This window comes from Heterodontus francisci, chromosome 2, assembly GCF_036365525.1.
Source record: "Heterodontus francisci isolate sHetFra1 chromosome 2, sHetFra1.hap1, whole genome shotgun sequence".
NCBI classification, from domain to species: Eukaryota; Metazoa; Chordata; class Chondrichthyes; order Heterodontiformes; family Heterodontidae; genus Heterodontus; species Heterodontus francisci.
In genome coordinates, this window is record NC_090372.1 from 163,949,120 (window position 1) to 163,970,975 (window position 21,856).

The 21,856-nt window shown below is 45.1% G+C and overlaps 1 protein-coding gene across 1 annotated transcript in view; it reads right to left on the reverse strand.

Moving 5' to 3' along the window:
• Positions 1–5,168: 5,168 nt before the first annotated feature.
• The window catches only part of LOC137380871 (alpha-2,8-sialyltransferase 8F-like), a 62,330-nt gene continuing 45,642 nt past the window's right edge, over positions 5,169–21,856 (reverse strand). Inside the window, exon 6 of the mRNA XM_068053282.1 lies at positions 5,169–5,628. Coding sequence (XP_067909383.1) covers positions 5,169–5,628 — 460 coding nt within the window. The remainder of the gene's footprint in view (positions 5,629–21,856) is intronic.

The window sequence follows — 21,856 nt, forward strand, 5'->3', positions numbered from 1 at the left end:
CTACCAATGCTCCTAGCACCGATCGCCTCGCAAGTCTCAACCACAAACTTCAATGAAAATATTACCATCTCTTACAATAAATAAAATGTTTAGAAAAAATTATCACATTTCTGTTTGTGAGTTCTTGCTGTGTACAAATTGGCTGCAGTGTTTCCTGCATGAGAGCAGTGACTACACTTCAAAAAGTGGCTCTGAAGCACTTTGGACATCCTGAGATTGTGAAAGATGCTATATAAATGCAAGTCTATCATCTTTCCCATTAATCACTGACCCACTGGAGTTGAGGAACATAGGAATAGGAGTGGGCCATTCAGCCCCTCACGTCTGTTCCACTAGGTCAGTTTGCAAGATTAGTTGGAGTTTGCCGCATTTGCAAGAATCAGGAAGGCACAAACACAACTTCAGGCATATGTCCAGCACCCTTCTGTTTATGCCTGCTGAAAACTCCAGCACTTACCCACCTGTAGGTGCTGGGAAACCCAGGCACCCCACCCCCCCCACCCCTAACCTGACCATGCTCCTATCAGCCCCCTGAGCAAGGGAATCAATCTGTGACATAATTTAAAGATTTTTTTTTAACCTCCTCGGGGGTCCAAGGCCTGAACTTCAGAGATGAGGCCATTTCTGACCTTAACTGCCTCCACACACATGGCATATTTCCTGCCACTACTATGCTGAGTCCTGACTGAGGTTCAGGAGCTGGAGTTCCAGCCTCTGGCTCTCCCATTAGCTTCATTTGCTTTGAAAAAGGTTCCACTTCTTAAAAGAAGCTCCTGGAAACTATGGAGATTCAGCACAGCCGAATGTCTACCATTTTCCTGGGGATTCAGCTGGGTCTCCTACCAGTATTATTGCTGGATATTGGTGGCACACCTAATGAATTTTGGGACTAATGTTACTGGCACTGTGCCAGGTAAGAATAGAATCTGAGTAGAATGGTCCCATGGAGGTGCAACACGGCAAAGTCTCCGATTTTTCTCACTCAAAAATGGTGTTGATGCACTGTGGTTAATGTGTTCATTATCCTTATGAAATTATATGAAGTCTTGTTTTTTCACACTTTTATTATTGAGAACATGAGATAATAAAAGACGCAGCTTCAAATAACCTGGAATTTGTTGTTTATGTATAAATCAGCAAGTCTCATAAATGAACAAGAAATGAGCACCTTCTTATTTGCCATTTTATATTATTAACAATTCCTTACACTTCCATACTAAACACCAAAATCACATTGTTCCGTACCCAGTTGTAACCATATGTTCACCTATAATTTTGTTTGTTTGGGCATCACAATCCAATGTCCCTCACTCTATCCAGTTGGTCCTGCTCATGCCATTAAACCATAGAAAATAGAAATATAGATGTTTACATTACAGAAGGAGGCCATTCAGCTCATTACATCTGTGCCAGCCCTTTGCTAGAACAATCCAAAACTAATCCCAATGCCTGGCTCCTCTCCATAACCCTGTACCAAAATGTCACCAGGGCAGCAAGTGTTAAATATATGAGGAGAGATTCCATAAACGAGGCTTGTATTCCTTGGATGGTGAGATGAGGGTTTGGATAGGAATTGATAGGGGTTTTTTTTTACAATTCTTTCATGGGATGTGGACGTCGCTATCAAGGCCAGCATTTGTTGCCCATTCCTTTTTTCTGCAGGTGGGAAAGTCTCGGACAACAGAGGTCATAACCTTAAATTCAGAGAAAGGCCATTCAGGAGAGAAGTTCGGAAACACTCCTGCATACAAAGGTTGGCAGAAATGTGGGACAAAAGCAGTAGATACTGTCTCACTTTAATAATTTTAAATCTAAGATTGATAAAGTTTTGCTGGGCAAGGGTTTTAAGGGCTCTGGAGCCAAGAGGGTGAATGAAGTTAAATCAGTCATTAACTCATTGAATGGTGGAACATGCTCGAACAGCTGACTGGCCTATTCCTGTTCCTCTGTGCCTATCATCCTCTACATCAAAAATTTATCCAATTTTCACTTCAAAGAAGCAATGGTTTCTGTCTCAACCTCTTCCTGCAACAAATCATTCAAGGTCCCCATAACTCTATTTCGGGAAATTTGTACTTTCTTCTCACTCTCTTAATGATAATTTTAAATTGGCTACCCTTGGTCATTGCACTCACCAATCAGAGGAATTTTCACCGGTGGAGGATGGATCCTGACATAAGCTGCCCATTTACATCACTGAGTATGCCAAAATACATAGGGTTCAAGCAATCCCATTTAATTTTCACCTCACTGGAAGGTAGCCATGCCACTGGGGTACAGAGGGCACTCGCCCATTGAAGAAGCTGCAAATTATAGCCAAAAGATAGCATGCCAGGGGAGGTATCAGAGTGCCCAACTCAGAAACAGAAAGCTCTCAGTGGGCCCATTTATACCTCTTTTGAAAATAACTTAAAGAGACTAGATATCCTTGTTGAAGTGGCACCAGTAATAAACAGTAACAAGAAAAACTTTAAAGGAAATGTAAATAAATCAAACAAAATGTCTTTCCCAGTGGTGACGATACACTCCAGTCTCTCTGGTGCCCACCAGTCGCGGAAGGCCTCAAGTGTACCAGTGGACACTGCGCGCTCCCTCTCCGCAGACACCAGGGCATGGACATAGCTGCTGAAGACAGACAATAATCTGGCTGGGTGACCCCCTCGACTGCCCACTGCCTGGACCTGTTGATGGCAATGTTGGTGAGGCCCAGGAGCATTCCCATGAGGAGATTCCTTGACTTGCCTGCTCCCCTGCACACTGGGTGGCCGACGATCAGGAGCGTGGGACTGTAATGCAACCAGAACTTGAAGAGCAGCCCCCTCAGATAGTCAAATAGGGGTTTCAACCTCGCACGTTCTACAAAAATGTGAAACAGACTCCTCCAGGCCGTGGTCCCATTTATAAGCGGCTGCATTTGATTAAAAAATTTGGGTTTCTCTTCAGGAATCCAGAATATGATCTCAGCCTTGAACCCCAGATTGGCCCCACATTCAAGATTATTGACAAGGTCTGCCTCATTAAGTGTATCTCTGGTTACCCAATGCCCAGACACTCAACATAGGGAGTCCATTCCCCCAGCCTGACCCTATTGAAACGTTTGGCTTTGTTTGGTTTCCAAAAGATATAAATCCCAGATGTAAGACTGAGACCCAACATAACTGAGCCTGGCCTAATTTGCAGCCTTTCTCACACTCTTCTCTGCATCAGTGAAAATATTCTGAGCATCGCAACACTCTCCTCACTGAAATCATCCAGAAAGATTCTCCACGATTATCACCACAATGAAAAAAAGTTAAAAGCATCCTTCAATAAATGAAAAGAAACCTTGCACCATGTTTTAAAGCTGATTCACGTTGGCTGGATTTTACCAGCCCTGTGGAGATGGGCTGGGAGGTGGGAGGTGTTGTAAAATAGCAGTGGAAGGCATCAGGAGGGAAGCCTGATGTCTCACCATCACCGTGGGATATTTCCGAGACAGGAACGGCACCGCACGGCTGCTTGGGCTAGGGATGGGCTTTCGATCCTGGCAGCAGGACGCATGGCATGCTGGTAAAATACCAGCCACAAATTAGTAAAGCTTGTCTCATGCAGTTTGACATGAGTATATTGGCCAGAATTTACCAACACTGGAGTAGCCATATAAATACTATGGCTCCAAGAGCAGGTCAGAGTCTAGGATTCCTGCGGCAAGTAACTCACCTCCTGACTCCCCAAAGCCTGTCAACCATCTACAAGGCACAAGTCAGAAGCGTGATGAAATACTCTCCACTTGCCTGGATGGGTGCAGCTCCAACAACACGCAAGAAGTTCGACACCATCCAGGACAAAGCAGCCCGCTTGATTAGCACCCCATCCACAAACATTCACTCCCTCCACCACAGTGGCAGTAGTGTGTACCATCTACAAGATGCACTGCAGCAACACACCAAGGCTCCTTCGACAGCACCTTCTAAACCCGTGACCTCTACCAACTAGAAGGACACGGGCAGCAAATGCATGGGAACACCACCACCTGCAGGTTCCCCTCCAAGTCACACACCATCCTGACTTGGAACTACATCGCCGTCCCTTCACTGTCGCTGGGTCAAAATCCTAGAACTCCCTTCCTAACAGCACTGTGGGTGTGCCTACCTCACATGGACTGCAGCAGTTCAAGAAGGCAGCTCACCACCACCTTCTCAAGGGCAATTAGGGATGGGCAATAAATGCTGGCCTAGCCAGCAATGCCTATATCCCATGAATGTATTTTTTAAAATGTCATAGGTCCCACTGCCAGGATCAAAAGAGGGTCCCAAGCCTGCATGGGCAGGCAGCGCCACCTGGGGGGGATTATTACCAGTGGCAGCCAATTACGAAGTTGCCACAAGGACCACTGCCCAATTAAGGATGGCAGCTTGCCTTTCCGAGCTGTCGGGCCAATCAAGTTCCGGCAGCTCTGTAGCTTTGGCAGTGACACTGGTAGATGTGGCCAATGTAGAGGCTGCAGGAAGGAGAGGGCACCTCCACGTTGAGAGTGAACCCCCCCCATTGGCAGCGCTGGAATCACAGGGGCCGGCCATTAACGTTGGGGAACCCCTCCATGGGACATGGAGCCTTCAGAAAGGAAGGGGTCTCCCAGGAAGCCACTGGGAGGCCCCCACGATATACCTGGCAGTCTCCCAAGAGGTGGGGTGCTATCCCAAGACTTGATTAGAGGGAAAATGAGGAAAACGTCTTTCACCCAGCAGGTGGTGGGGGTCTGGAACTCACTGTCTGAAAGGGTGGTAGAAGCCGAAAACCTCATCTCATTTAAAAGGTGCCTGGATGTGCACCTGAAATGCTATAACCTGCAAGGCTACGGACCAAATGCTGGAAAATGGGTTTAGGCTGGGTGGCTCTTTTCTCGGCGAGTGCAGACATGACGGGCCAAGTGGCCTCTTTCCGCGCTGTAAAGTTTCTATGATGCTATGATTCTAGTAATATGCCAGCAGAGGCATAGAATGGCCATTAATAGTCCAGTTAATGACCTTAATTCCCACTGACGGCTGTGCTGCTGACGTTCCCATCTCTGGGATTATCCCATGGCAGTGGGATGACATCGGGCTTCCCTCTTCATGCCTTCCACCATCATTTTATGACCCCTCCCGCCTCCTAGTTCATCTCCAAATAGATGGTAAAATCCAGCTCATTTATTCACACTCATCAGCTTGCAGTTTCACAATGCCTTTCATGTGAAGCTGCAGAAGTTTGTAAAATTCATTAGGCATTGAGTGAACTTTTTTCGGCATTACATTGTCATAGTAATGATTGGCGAACTGGTTTCCATGCACATCTTTAGAGAAGGGCCAGAATCCATACACTGACACTTCCTCACACATTTCCAATGCTGCACTTAATATTATGAAACCAGTAGAAAGACGACGCTCTTTTACACCTTCAGCTTTCCAGAACTGACTGACAGTTTTCATGTATGATGGATTTGAGAATATTGCCTGCTGTTTTGTTCCAAAATCTTGCAGAGTATAGGAGACTTTAAATGAAGGTGAAGTATTGACTGAATAAGAAAATGCAGGCAGCAGAATAAATGCATCATTATAGGCAGATACATAGTCCACAAAAGGTCTTCTCCTGAAATTCAGATTTTTGTACCTGTAAAATAAACAAGATTATTTATGTTTAATCTCTGAAATTCAGGGATTTTATCAGGCTCCTGGGGTAACTTCAGCAGGAGACCAGTGGAACCCCTACAGAAATGACTGTGACTGGTTATATTGTGTCTCTTGCCATTTTGGGGAGCTTCCAAGCAGCCTTGCAAGGAATGCACCTGACAAGCAACGGCCATGGCCAGAGTTGTCATTGTGGTTGAGGTTATGATGGGGTTGGGTTGGGGTGGAGTTGTTGTTGGATCGTGGCCAGAGTTGGGGTCATGGCTGGGGTGGGGTGGAGCCTTTGTCATGGCCGGGGTGGGGTGGAGAGTTGCCTATGGACAGGGTTTGGCCTGGGTGGGGTGAGATTGTGGCCAAGCCATGGTGGGCTGGTGTTATGGCTAGGGTAGGGTTGGGGAGGTGCTGGGTTCAAGTCTGTGCCAGAGCAGGGTGGGGTGGGGTAGGTTGTGGTGATAACCAGGGATGGGGCAGAGAAGTGTGGGGTGGAGCCTTGGTCGGGGTGGGGCAGGAATGGATTGTGATCATGGTCGAGCAGAATGAGATAGGGACATGGTCGAGTGAGACCAGGGTCGTACCAGATTTTCCCAGTTTTGGCTGTGGAAATGGATGCATTGTTCCAATGGTGACTGGTTCACCTGGGGCCAAACAGTAGGATTCAAGGTGGGAAAATAAATTATTGGATCAACCTTGTTGTTCGCTGTGAAATTGTAACAGTGCCCAGTTGGGTGAGCGGAGGTGGAGGGTGGTAGGATTGGACGTGGGCATTCTCCCACATGTGGGCTTACAAGTGTTAAATTTCCCAGGCACTGTAAAGAGTTCTTTATGATGTCTGATGTAACATAAGTGAAATGCATGGAGTCTATTATGTTGAAGATCTCTCACAGGTTTATTCACAGCTAAACTATTATATACAGTGAAGAGCAAACTATTTACAGAACCTTCACCTGGGTATTACAGTTGCAGAGTGACCATGGCTTGCAGTCACATGACTATGTCCTGGTACTTAGCTCATTAGCATACTGACATCTTAAAGGGACATCACTCTTAAGGCGATCACACAACATCCCCTTTTTTCCCAAAGATAAGTCTCATATGCTACAAGTAAAAACACATAGAATGAGATATCAAAGTTAGTTATATGGGAAATAGATTATAAAATTTACAAGTATAGAAGCTTAAGAGTCCATATATCATTTTGGTGGTTTGGCAACTCTTCCAGATCTGGTAATGGTATCACATTCTGGGGATGTAGATTTCACTGTTGGCTGTTTTTGGCTTGCAGGCATGTTGTCAATGTGTTGGTTGTTGTTCCATCACACCCTCATTGTCAAAGTGTGATCTTTTGGGGATGCTGTGCACAATTGGAGCATTACATACTTCTCTTAGTTGGCTTCAGTTCCTTCTCAACAATGGTCTGCTATATGTTGTAATCTGGTAGGGCCTAGGCTCACTGTAAACTTTCGATACTTCTGCAAGTAACCATGTTCTCACTGAGGGGTTGTGACCCTGACCTTTTTTCCTACGTGTAGAGTCATAGAGAGATACAGCACTGAAATAGGCCCTTCAGCCCACTGAGTCTGTGCCGACCAACAACCACCAATTTATACTAATCCTACATTAACCACATATTCCCTACCACATCCCCACAATTCTCCTACCTATACTAGGGGCAATTTACCTATCAACCAGCAAGTCTTTGGCTGTGGGAAGAAACCAGAACACCTGGCGGAAACCCACACAGTCACAGGGAGAACTTGCAAACTCTGCACAGGCAGTACCCAGAACTGAACCAGGGTCGCTGGAGCTGTGAGGCTGTGGTGCTAACCACTGTGCCACTGTGCCGCCCCTATGTAGCTGAGGCCGTTCCACCCCTGCGTGTCGGTTGTGCACCGTCTTCATTCCCTCCTGTTTTTCGAGCAGTGTCTCCTGAACTTCGGAGGATTTGGGCAGATGATGGCTTGGTAGAGTCGTTCACACTTGTCTACCAAACATGATCTCTGCTGGTGACGGTAAGCCCATATCCATAGGTGTAGCTCTGGGGTGGAGCATGGCAACATGAAAATCTTGTTTCATTGTCTTACACTTCAGGATAAGTGATTTGACTGTACGAACCATTCACTCAGTGAGACCGTGATATCTAGGGTATTGAGGTAAGGATGTCACATCATGTACACCCCATTTGGTGCACATATCCCTGAAAGGTTTGCCTGTATACTGTGGCCCATTGTCAGAAATGATTTCTTCAGGTGCAGCGAATAGACTGAATATAGCACTCAATGTGTCTGCAGCGACGGCGTTTGAAGTGCCTTTTACCTGTTTGACAATTGGAAATTTGGAGAAATAAATCGGTGACTAAGATAAAATTGTCTCCATTAATGGAAAATAGATCAGTGGCGATTTTGGACCAAGGGACTTCGTTCAGAGTTCTCTCAGTGATGATGCTTTGTCAGAAAAGTTTGGAATGTATGGTGACAAGAAGTTAAAAAATCTAAGACATCTCTCGAGGTCTTCCTTGTCTTGTGGGGTAGGCAAGATGCCTTACATTTTTGACTTTGCCTGGGTCAGGACAGATTCTGCAACCTGAATAGATGGAGCCAAAGAAATTGATCTGACTTACATTCACTTGGCATGCCTTGCTGTTAAAAATGAGCCCTTTGCGATGAACAATATCATCGGCAATGCATATCCAACCAGGCACATTTTCTACGATTCTGTCCAAATGCTGCTAAAGCAGATCTTAATTGACAGATAAGGAGAAGGGTAGCTCTGAAAGCAGTATCTTCCAAATGGTGTCCTGAAGGTGGTGACCTCTTGAGATTCCTTAGCTTGGTGTACTGACTAATATCCATGTTTAGCATCCAACTTGGAGAAGAATTTGGCTGCTGTGAACTTGGGATTCAATTCCTCTAGTGTTGGAATCTTATGGGGTCATCTCTTTAGGGAGAGGTTTATACACCTTGTATCTAGACATACCCTGATTGCTCCATCCTTCTTTAGTACGCACGCAATTGAGCTGCACCAGTCTGTGTGATGATGCCATTGCATTCCATGTCATCTAACTCGCGCTTAACCTATCTTGTATGTACACGCTGCACTTTCTGGGAGTGACAATTGACGGAATTGCATTTTCTCTGAGGTGTAGTATGGCATCGCCTTTGAAATTTCCTATGGCTTCGAACCTGTCCGGGTACGTTTGTTGTAGGCCGTGGACTGACTCATTGTGGGACTCTTCGTCTCTTCTGCTGTAATTGGTCCCTTGGTGAACTTGTGGATAGTCACAATGTTGAGGTCCTTACATGCTTGTAGTCCTGCCACTGCTGGTCCGCTCATGTCTACCAGGTGAAATATTTGCAGTTTCCGGACTTGCCATAGCTGCATTGCATTGTCAGTGTGCCACTACAAGGAATGGGTGACCCATTGCATGCAGATATCTTTGCAGTTGTCGGTTGCATCATTGATTTCCAACAACTCTAGTACATATCCTTCAGGATTCAGACTGGTTTGTTTGCACTAGCTCCAGTGTCAATCTTAACCCTGAGTGTATGTTTGCCAGCTTTCTTTAGGCACATGATGTTAATAGCGGCGAAAGCTTCCAGTTGTTTGACTTCATCAACACAACGTGTCAGGTTCACAACTTGAAATGCCTGCTCATCTTCTGGCTGAGAATCGCTTCTCCCGAGTCTTGCTTCAGGTCTATTTTGCTGTGGACAGTGTGTAGCAACTTGGTTTGCGCAGGTCTCTGGTGCTCGCCTCTCTCCATTGACCTGTTGCTGCACCTGTTGTCTGTTTGTTTCTGTCCTACTGTAACTTTTGGCTGCGTCTTTGGAACCAGATTTCTTGTATAGGTGGGCCCAGATTCCTTTTGTACCACACTTCCCAACCTCTTACCATAGAGAGATACAGCACTGAAACAGGCCCTTTGGCCCACCGAGTCTGTGCCATTTGTACTAATCCTACATTAATCCCATATTCCCTACCACATCCCCACCTTCCCTCAATTCTCCTACCTATACTCGGGGCAATTTACAATGGCCAATTTACCTATCAACCTGCAAGTCTTTGGCTGTGGGAGGAAACCGGCGAAAACCCACACGGTCACAGGGAGAACTTGCAAACTCCACACAGGCAGTACCCAGAATTGAACCCGGGTCGCTGGAGCTGTGAGGCTGCAGTGCTAATCACTGCACCACTGTGCCACCCAAATCTTGCACAGATCTTGAAATGCAGGACAACTTTGTGGTGTGTGGGAGAGACCGGATTTACCACACAGCAAACTTGCTTTTTTCAACCTGGTTGTCATGCCAATGCTTTTGGCTGCATCTAATGCTTGCAAATGCTGTTGCCGAGCTACAATGGTTTCGTATTTCCTGCCATCTTCTAGCAGTGCATCAATGCTCTGACCTTTCTTTTTCCCCAGGATGTCTTTTTGAAACATTTCAATGGATGTTGATACAATCACCAGCTCCATTATTCGCTCTGACAGCTCAGTTTCTGAAAAATGGCATTTGTTGCCACTACTACGACATCTACTGATGAACTGACCTATTGATTCCTGTGGCTGTTGCCTCTAGGACATCAATTCCAGGCGGTGAATTCTAAAATTCTCTCGTAATCAGATCTGATCTTCTAGCACTTTCCATATCTTAGCGGGATCTTTCTGATCCTCGTCAGATAAGCCAGAGATATTGATTCTGTGTAAACCCTCATTTTCAACTGCTTTCAGCATTTTTACAGCCTGTTTCTTTGATACTACAGTTGCTTGGTCAGTGAAGCATCAGTGCATTCTTTGTTTAAAAAGTTTGAACTTGGATAGGATATCAATTGCCTTCTAGTTCATGCTGAGAAATTTGGTATCCATCTTTCTGCTGTTCATTTGCTTTCCGCTCTATATTTAACTTTGCTCAGCTTTGAGTGCATTTTCAGCACTGTATTTATTATGACATTTCCATTTGTGATTTGAAACTGGTTTTAAAACTTGTTCTATTCACTCTGGGTTGTTTCCCCTTTAAGAAATCCTCCGTTGTTTAGACTAGCTGCTTGGCTGGAGAGTAGCAGGTGTTTGACAGTTTTCTCTGCTTATCTTGCTTGCAGCTCTTAAGCTGACCTATTCACACAGCTGTTCAATTGATCATTTTTGCTTGAGTTTGTTTACACTCGAGTGGTTTAATGATTTTTTTAGCTCTGGCTGCATGAATGGAAATTCATCTTCATGCTCGCAAGGTTTAGTGATTTTTTAAAAAACTTTTGTTGCGTGAATGGAGACTCTGCAGTATTTAGGGTTTTTCCATGCTTTTTTCTATCAGACGTCTCGTGTAATGGCTCCGACCTCGATAAGCCTGCATGCGGAATTGGGTCTTTCCCTTTTGTTTTAAACAGAGCCTTTGAAAATAATCAAATTTTTAAGCACTTCAAAGCTTTTGTTTTCAAACGGGGAGTCCTTGACCATCGGCACAATGACTCACCCACTCGCAAGAATTTATTTGCAGCCTGTCGTTCTGAGCTCTGTCTTCCACAGCTGGAGGTAAGTTCTTACTTCTTTCCACTTTTTGGGCCAGTATTTCTTTTGAACTTTCTCTGTTTTGGCTGTAGGCAGGGTTGTTTTCACAGCTATTTCACCTGTGGTCTTAACTTTAGACTTTGTTTTGTCACCACAGCTTCCACCATATAATGAATTCTTTATGTTGTCTGATGCAGCATAAATGAAATGCATGGAGTCCAATTGGTTGAAGATCTCTAATAGGTTTACTAACAGCTAAACTGTGATATGCAGTAAAGAGAAAACTATTTGCAGAACCTTCATCTGAGTGTTACAGTTGCAGAGTGACCATAGCTTGCAGTCACGTGACTACATCCTGGTACTTAGCTCATTCGCATACAAGGATCTTAAAGGGACATCGCTCTTAGGTGATCACACAACAGGCATTTGGGCCAGGTGGCTGCAAAGATACACCTGAAGTGGCCTCATTGCCCACCTGCCCCAGTCCTAAACAAATAAGGTGCCCTCTCACTGACCCCACAAACTTCAGCAGGGTCACAGCTGGAGTGCGTGTCAGGACTGAGGCCTTGTGGAATTAAGGGACCTCAATGCATTTGGTAATTTTAATCGTCAGTGTTCCAAATGGTAAACATATGATGATATAGTTTAATACACAATACTATGTAAATATTCCTCTAAAATGGTCAAGAAATGCTTCAGTCACAGAAATCAATGGTACTTTTAAGATTTGTTAAGTCTGACTTTGTGAGTAATTGTCATCTTCAATTCCTGAATGTTAATCTGACAATGCCACCCATCATAAAACCCACCTGATTTTCATCCCATTGGGGATCCCATTCATCGGGCAGCTCGGGCAGTATAAGCAGAGGGGACTGGAGAAGTTGCAGTTAGTTGACTCCATCTGATGGTTTTGGAATAAACAGAGGAAACTCACCGTATATTTTGAATTTCAAAAGTTCCTTTATCCATTGTGTTCTCAGTCACTTAGTGGTGTCTGACATGGTAAGGATATGGTTCAATAGCCTTTTCTGTATTACCTGGGCAAGGGAATAATATGGGAGGTCACATGACCCATGCCCTGACTGGGTGCAGCACAAAAATGTTTGTCAGACACAATTGCTTCAGCAAGGCGGCAGGTTAACAGATAAGGGCAGTCCCGGCCAAACGTGATGAGCTGGGTTTAGCTACAGTCTTGGGACAAAGTTGCCGGTGTGCAGTGGCTCAGCAGAATGTTCAATGCTGGTCAGGCCATACCAATGGATACTATGACTGGGCAAGATATCCGAGGCACCAGGTTTAGGAGTGGCACATCTGTCAGGAATGGTTTCCAACAGCCCGTGAAATCCTGCAGTCCAGAAGGACCGGCAGCTAAGTAACATTCTTGGTGCAGTACAGAGTCCTTGCAACTCAGTCACTAGACTCAAATTCAAGGGACCTTTTATCGGGAGGAGCAGTAATATATCACTTTTGTATTTCCCTGTTATGCATGGATTGATTTTGCTAAATTATAGTATTTTTGTAAGTGCAGCAGTTTTGATTCAACATTTAGGACAAGGGGAGAAATACTGAGCTGTACGGCAGTTATTTCGTGAAACAAAGAGTTGCACCACCAGTGATCAGGAGAGGGAAATAGATGAGAAGTCCTGGGTCCGCTCATTTGAATACCTGTTGGACTAGTCTTTGGTGTAATACACGTGTACAACACCTGTAAGTTGCTGCAGTGCATGGACATTGGGGGAAAAGCCTTTAGAAAAACAGTTCAACCAGCACACTACAACAGTAGACTGGGGAGCAACCAAGTAAGGAAGGAACATTGCTTGACTCATTCACTCCACTGCCATGCATCTCAATCTTTTCCTCATAGTTTTAAAGAATGTCTGCAGCAGGACCATCGGGAGGAAGCATCCAAACAAGACAACAGAGCACAGAAACCAGAAACAGAATGACACTAATATTTCGAACTTGAACCTCCAAAGCCTCCTTGAGACACAGACTCCTGAATCCTGTTATTAATGGGGAGGTTGGTGGTGGTGGTAATGTAAGTACAATGTGTATGAGACCCGAAAATGTTCTAGGGCCCTGGTTTAGATATTTAAACAGCACCCGAATGCCTTTCTGTGGGTGTCCTGCTCAAAAGAGAAGGTTAAAAGTCGGACCAGTCTCAAAGGCAGGGGGATCTGAGTGGGTAGGTTCTTCCCCTAATTTTAACTTTCCCCTGACCAGTTTCCACCAGGCTGGGACTGGGGAGTTAAAAATCGGGGCTCAGGTGTCTGTGCCAGCAAGCCTGCCAGCAATGTCATGTTTGCCACCTGGTGGCATCCGGTGCTGTGAGAAAATCAATGACATTACCAGTGCAGGCAAAGTACCACACCAGACACTCTTCCATTTCTGCCTGCCCACACAGGATACTAGGACGCTTTTCATCCTCTTACTGAACACTTGTACAACTAGCCCTTCACAATTTTCCCTGTCTAAGTGTCGAAGAGGCAGGGGGATTGGTGGAGGGGGTCCCTAAATCAGGAGGTTGTGCTGAGGGCTTCCCATTTCCCCTGAAGCCAATTATTTAAAAACACACCCTTAAAACCTCTTTCCCTATTTTAAAAGGCTGATACCTCCACATCTCCTACTTCAGCTTTCCCATGCCACTTGGCACAAGCACCTCAACTGGGATCTTTCTCCTCCAGGCATTCAACCTTCTTGTAGAACCACATTGTGCACAATGTCCAAGAGAGGCAGACAATTGGAGAAGACATCTCAACTTTAAACTCCTCACACAGAGAAGACCATGGAGCTTATTGGGAGATACTCTACTCTCCATGTAGGAAATCAGGAAGCTGGAGGCATATTGTCCACATCAGTTAAGTGACTGAACACCTGCACTGTCACTTTGCCATCCCTGTGAAGGACCACACAGACACAATGTTCTACTTTGTTCCCTGTCTCCATAATTCCAATGGATAATGCCTTTAGTTTCTATTCTCCTTTCCTGCAAAGGAGGCACAGCAGGGTGAGGATAACGATAACTAAGAGGAGTCAGAAATGCAACAATCTCCTTGTCAACTATAATGGTGGTGAGGAGGATGATGATGAAGAGGAAGATGATGGTAGTCTGCAGCTGACCCATGAGTTTCTCCAGAATCCAGTCTCATGTTCCTCTTGCCCAAGCAATTTTGTGTTGTCCTCTTGTGCATCAGTTTCAGTAACCATGGCCACCTTTGGATCCATGCTCAAATTTGGGCACAAAGAGCCAAGAAATTAAGATCAGGTCTGACGCTAATACAATAATAATATAATTTGCCTGCACTCACTGTCAAGGTTGAAAGGTTTTGGCAGCAGATCAAAGTCTGTCCATAAGGAGAGTTCATTAACCCAGTGCCAGAAGTATGCAGTTCCTGTGGATAGGGGTCAGCCTTTTCACACTAACTCCTGTTGCTTTTTAGCAATGATAGGTACTGAATCAGCAGCTGGGTAGATTGCAGCCCACTTAAGGTGGATCCTTTTTGCAATACATTCTTCACTTATTGTTCATTTGATATGTCGTGTATTGTTCATTTGAAGCCACCATACATGCTTGGTGTAACATGTGCAGCGTGTCCCAGAGATAGTTGATAATAAATGTTCTGTTTATGGCAGTAATCCAGAAGGTACTGCCATGTATTTCTCCCAGAGCTATACAATAGCAGATCTACAATATGAGATCTTACAATGACAACAAGGATGGGATCTACATTTACTTTATTGTCAGTTCTAATTTGCTGTGCTTTGAGTTGTGAACTTCAGGCTTTGCAGATTGTCAAATACAGACAGTGTTGGGGTTTGTGCAGAGCAGGCCTTATATCTTTGTGCAGCTAATGCAGGTCAGCCATTTTGCCTCATGCACCAATGCAAGGATGTTTGGTCTTCTTAAACCTTAGAGAAGAATTTATCACAGTATTATAGCACCCCACTAAATGTACATTTGTTTCTTCCTTCTGCCATCATTACTATTAACAACATCTGTGCGATAATGTTCCGCCAGCACAATCCTGGATCATGCGCTATTGCTGCACTGACAATCAAGATGGCGATGGCTATGCCCAAACTATCACATTTTGACATGCACTCTGAGCCCTTATCTGTGTATCCTCATTGGCAGAAATGGCTGCGACATTTTGAGAACGCAATCGTGGACTTTGGAATCGCCGATAAGAGAAAAAAACCTTTACTTCTCTATTATGGGGGCGAAGAAGTAGAAAATATTTTTGAGACACATCTGCACAAGATGATTACAATTCAGCAAAAAATTCACTAACAACTTATTTTTCACCCAAGAAGGCAATACTCAAAACAATTATTTTCCAATGAGCCAAGCAAGAAGCAAATAAAACAACTGATCAATATTGCACATGATTGAGACAACTGGCAACCAAATGTGACTTTGGTAATGTCAAACATGACTAGCAAGAAATATAAACACAAATAATTGAATGTTGTCTCTCTAGTAAAGTATGCAGAAAGCACTTGAGAAAGACAGCAAGTTGCCAGAGCTGCCAGAATTAGCGAGATTACTTTCCCTTTCAGAGTCCAGCATTGCTGAGGTTGAGGCTGCCAACAGCAACTGCAAGACTTCAAGCTCAACTCCTATGAACAGTGTTCACCACTTATGTGTCAGGCAAACACCAGCAAAGCAATGACAGCAATCTCACAAACAAATTCTGGATGTGTCCAAGCGATGCTTCCACTGTGGTGTCGAGCAGCCGATAGTCACAGTCACATGTGGCAGGTTGCTGGTCGCTGTGTTCAGAAGATAGCATAAAGATATTTTCAGGGTCATCTATTTCTACATTGGCTACATTCTCTCACCATTTTGGTGTGGTAAGCATGTGTGGCACAAGAATGCTGTTTTCCACATCATGTCTGGAGAAAGTGACATGCTCAGCCGTTTCCACACAACAACAGATTGCAGTCACACATGCAGTTCTTACGTGTACAAACAACATTCTTCAGCTGGATGCTGACTGCTTCCTGGTTATCGGCAAACTGAAGAGTTCTAGATGCAAGCTGCACATAGATCCCAAGGTGCATCTAGACATCCGACAACATGGACAAATGCTGACAGAGAAGGAATTTCAGTGCTTGCTTGACCTCGACATCAATGAGAATGTTAGGGATGAACTTACCCCTTGGGATTTACTCACATAAGTGGTCAAGAAAAGCAAGATCGTGAATAAAATTAGAATCTGTGTCGATATGCAGTCACCAAAGCAAGCAATACAACAAGAAAAACATTTGCTGACGACAATTGATGATATCATAAAGAAAGTGAATGGCGCCAAACACTTTTATGAACTTCACCTCAATGTAGGCGACCATCAAAATTGAGCTTGCAGAAGAAACAAGGTATCTTGAAGTGTTCTAACCCAGAATGGGCTCAACTTTGGAGTCAACTCAGCAGCTGAGATTGTTCTGAAAATCCCATATGCCAAATGAAAAATATTAATTTCATCCAGTGGAACTTTGCCTGAGACTTTTACTGGAAATTGTTACAAATAACTTTTTAAAAGCAACAGCCGGCAGCCAAGATGGCCACAAACATTGGCATGTGAAAACCAAAGGATTAGACTGGAGACAAACATGATTGACGTAGCCTAGCCAGAACAGTAGGGTACTCTCTGATTCAATTACCTGAGATAACATTGTCAATGTGATCGTCAAGAGCCCTCAACACCCATTGACTTTGAAAGAGCCAAGACCCCACCAATTATGTCGGGGCAGCCTGAGGGGATGGCCTGGAATTCCAACCAACCTTTAAAGCACAAAGAGGTGGTCATATGGGGAGGCAGTGGCATAGTGGTATTGTCACTAGACTAGTAACCCAGAGATCCAGGGTATTGTTCTGGGGGCATGTGTTCAAATCCCACCACAGCAGAAGGTGGAATTTGAATTCAATTAATACATTTGGAATTAAAAGCTAGTCATTAGATCATCGTCTAATGATGGCCATGAAACTATTGTCAATCGTTGCAAAAACTTGTCTGGTTCACTCATGCCCTTTAGGGAATGTGCTGTCCTTACCTGGTCTGGTCGACATGTGACTCCAGACCTGCAACAATGTGGTTGACTCTTACATGTCCCTCTGAAATAGCCTAGCAAACCACTCAGTTGTATCTAACTATGAAGTCAATAAAAAAGAATGAAACCAGACGGACCACCCGGCATTGAACTTGGCACTGGAAATGACAACAGCAAACCCAGCCCTGTCGACTCTGCTAAGTCCTCCTTACTAACATCTGGAGGCTTATGCCAAAGTTGGGAGAGCAGTCCTACAGACTAGTCAAGCAACAGCCTGACATAGCCATACTCATGGAATCATACCTTACAGACAATGTCCCAGGCACTGCTATTACCATCCCCGATTATATCCTATCCGACTGGCAGAACAGACCCAGCAGACGTGGTGGCACAGTGGTATACAGTCAGGGGGGGAGTTGCCCTGGGAGTGCTCAACATCGACTCCGACCCCATGAGGTCTCATGGCATCAGGTCAAACATGGGCAAGGAAACCTCCTGCTGATTACCACCTACCGCCCTCCCTCGGCTGATGAGTCAGTACTCCTCCATGTTAAAACCACTTGGAGGAAGCACTGAGGGTGGCAAGGTAGTCTGGGTGGGTGACTTCAATGTCCATCACCAAGAATGGCTCGGTAGCACCACTACTGACCGAGCTGGCTGAGTCCTAAAGGACATAGCTGCTAGACTGGGTATGCAGCAGGTGGTGAGGGAACCAATAAGAGGGAAAAACATACTTGACCTCATCCTTACCAATCTGCCTGCCACAGATGCATCTGTCCATGACAGTATTGGCAGAAGTGACCACCGCACAATCTGTCTGGAGACGACATGCCGCCTTTACATTGAGGATACCCTCCATCATGTTGTTTGGCACTACCACTGTGCTAAATGGGATAGATTTCAAACAGATCTAGCAATTCAAAACTGGGCATCCATAAGGCACTGTGGGCCATCAGCAGCAGAATTATACTCAACCACAATCTGTAATCTCATGGTCCGGCAGATCCCTCACTCTACCATTACCATCAAGCTAGGAGACCAACCCTGGTTCAATGAAGAGTGCAGGAGGGCATGCCAGGAGCAGCACCAGGCATACCTCCAAATGAGGTGTCGACCTGGTGAAGTTACAACACAGGACTACTTGCATGCCAAACTGCATAAGCAACATGCGATTGACAGAGTTGAGCAATCCCATAACCAACGGATCAGATCTAAGCTCTGCAGTCCTGTCACATCCAGTAATGAATGGTGGTGGACAAATAAACAACTAACAAGAGGAGGTGGCTCCAAAAATAACCCCATCCTCAATGATGGGGGAACCCAGTACACCAGTGCGAAAGATAAGGCTGAAGCATTTGCAACAATCTTCAGCCAGAAGTGCCAAGTTGATGATCCATCGCGGCCTCTTCCAGAAGTCCCCAGCATCACAGAGGCCAGACTTCAGCCAATTCGATTCACTCTGCATACAAGTCTAGGGGCCAAATGCTGGAAAATGGGATTAGAATAGTTAGGTGCTTGATGGCCAGCACAGACACGATGAGCCAAAGGGCCTGTTTCTGTGCTGTATAACTCTATGACTCGATGGCACTGGATACTGCAAAGGTTATGGGCCCTGACAATATTCCGGCAAATAGTACTGAAGACCGGTGCTCCAGATCTTGCCGCGCCCCAAGCCAAGCTGTTTCAGTACAGCTCCAACACTGGCATCTACCTGGCAATGTGGAAAATTGCCCAGGTATGATCTGTACACAAAAAGCAGGACAAGATGATGAGAGGCATAGATAGAGTGGATAGCCAGAGACTTTTTCCCAGGGCGGAAAGGGCTATCACCAGGGGGCATAATTTTAAGGTGATTGGAGGAAGGTTTAGGGGAGCTGTCAGCGGTAGGTTCTTTACACAGAGAGTGGTGGGTGCGTGGAATGCACTGCCAGCGGTGGTAGTAGAAGCAGATACATTAGGGACATTAAAGCGACTCTTGGATAGGTACATGGATGATAGTAGAATGAAGGGTATGTAGGTAGTTTGATCTTAGAGTAGGTTAAAGGGTTGGCACAATATCGTGGGCCGAAGGACCTGTACTGTGCTGTACTGTTCTATGTTTTATGTTCTAAGTCCAACCTGACCAATTACCGCCCCATCAGTCTACTCTCAATCATCAGTAAAGTGATGGAAGGTGTCATCAACAGTGCCATCAACAGGCACTTGCTTAGCAATAACCTGCTCACTGATGCTCAGTTTGGGTTCTGCCAGGGCCACTCAGCTCCTGACCTCATTACATCCTTGGTTCAAACATGGATAAAAGAGCTGAACTCAAGAGGTGAGGTGAGAGTCATTGCCCTTGACATCAAGGCAGCATTTGACCAAGGACGGCATCAAGGAGCCCTAGCAAAACTGGAGTCAATGGAAATCAGGGGGAAAACTCTCTGCTGGTTGGAGTCACGCCTAGCACAAAGGAAGATGGTTGTAGTTGTTGGAGGTCAATCATTTCAGCTCCAGGACATCACTGCAGGAGTTCCTCAGGGTAGTGTCCTCCGCCCAACCATCTTCAGCTGCTTCCTCGATCATAAGGCCTGAAGTGTGGATGGTCGCTGATGATTGCACAATGTTCAGCCCCATTCGTGACTCCTCAGATACTGAAGCAGTCAGTGTAGAAATGCAGCAAGACCTGGACAATATCCAGGCTTGGGCTGATAAGTGGCAAGTAACATTTGCGCCACACAAGTGCCAGGCAATGACCATCGCCAACAAGTGAGAATCTAACCATCTCCCCTTGATATTCAATGGCATTACCATCGCTGAATCCCCCACTATCAACATCCTAGGGGCTATCATTGACCAGAAAGTGAACTGGAGTAGCCACATAAATACCGGGGCTATAAGAGCAGGTCAGAGGCTAGGAATCCTGCAGCGAGTAACTCACCTCCTGACTCCCCAAAACCTGTCCACCATCTACAAGGCTCAAATCAGGAGTGTGACGGAATATTCTCCACTTGCCTGGATGGGTGCAGCTCCAACAACACTCAAGAAGCTCGAACCATCGAGGACAAAGCAGCCCACTTGATTGACACCCCATTTACAAATATTCATTCCCTCCACCTTCACTCACTGTGACAGCAGTGTGTACCATCTACAAGATGCACTGCATCAATGCACCAAGTCTTCTTGGACAGCATCTTCCAAACCTGGGCCTTCTACTAACTAGAAAGATAATGGCAGCAAATGCATGGGAACACCACCATCTGAAAGTTCCCCTCCAAGTCACACACCATCCTGACTTGGAACTATATCACTGTTCCTTCACTGTCCCTGGGTTAAAATCCTGGAACACCCTTCCTACTAGCACTGTGGGTGTACCTACCTCACATGGAATGCAGCAGTTCAAGAAGCAGCTCACCACCACTTCTCAAAGGCAATTAGGGATGGGCAATAAATGCTGGTCTCGCCAGCGACGCCCACATCCCATGAATGCATTAAAAAAATCATGTGACTGCTTGTGTAACTCTGGCAGTTTGTGAGTTATGACTCAAAAGGCAGGTTATAACTGGAAGCGAGCAAGGTAACAGCTCTCTCTCCCTCCTCTCTCCCTCTCTCCAGTAGAGTTCCAGAGAAGCCTCAAGCTGCAGCTGGTGAAGCCAAGTCTACAGATCCTTACAACCAACAACTAGGATACAAGCAAGTCTGCAATCTTGCACGTGGCCCAGTGAGGACTTCAGGACTATAATTTCAACAAAATACACTGTGACTACTGAACTGTATTTCAATTCCATTTATTACAGACTTTACTCCAACCCCACAGCTCAGATTTTCCCTCTGTAATCTATGTTTGTGTGTGTGTGGCTCTTGTGTGAATGTGGTGCACGGATGTTTAGCGTATTTTAATCATTTTTAACTGGTTTAGAATGATAAGGTTAATAAACTTATATCTTTCTTGTTTAAACTCAAGAAAACCTTTCTGATTGGTTCATTTGCAATTATATTAGAAGAACAGGAGCAAGTGGTCACTGAGGTGATAAGTTAAATCACTGGGTTAAAAAAGATAAACTCTGTTGTGGTCAAACCAGAGAAGGGGCGAAAGGGAAGCCTGAGACTCACCTGGTCCTAATTAGGTATTTCAGCACATAATTCAGTCTGCACTACAAGGGCTTGATGGCATGCTGAATATCAGCAATGACACTCTCATCTACGGTTGCACTGAAAGTGAACTTGAGAAACGCCAAATGCATGTCTACGATATCTTACAGAATACAAGAAAGTCAAGTGCCTGTTCAATGAAAAGAGAATCAAATTCTTCGGTCGTGTATTCAGCAGTGAAGGAGTATTACCTGATCCACGGAAAGTCAAAGCCTTGCAAATGCTGCAGATCCTACAAATGTGCAGGAAGTCTGGAGTCTGCTTGGGTTCATCACATACTGTAGTTGTTTTATTCCTGACATCACTATGCTGTCTGTCCCCCTACGCAATCTGACAAAAGAGACCACCAAGTGGCAGCAAACTAAATCTCACAAACAGGCTGTACAGCAGATCAAACAATGGTTGTCAACAAGTTGCACAAATGCCTACTTCAACCCCAAGGAAATGACACAGGAGTCATGGATGAGACCCCAGTTGGCTTAGGTGCAGTTCCTGTGCAGAAAGACAAAGCATCAATCATCATGATGACAAG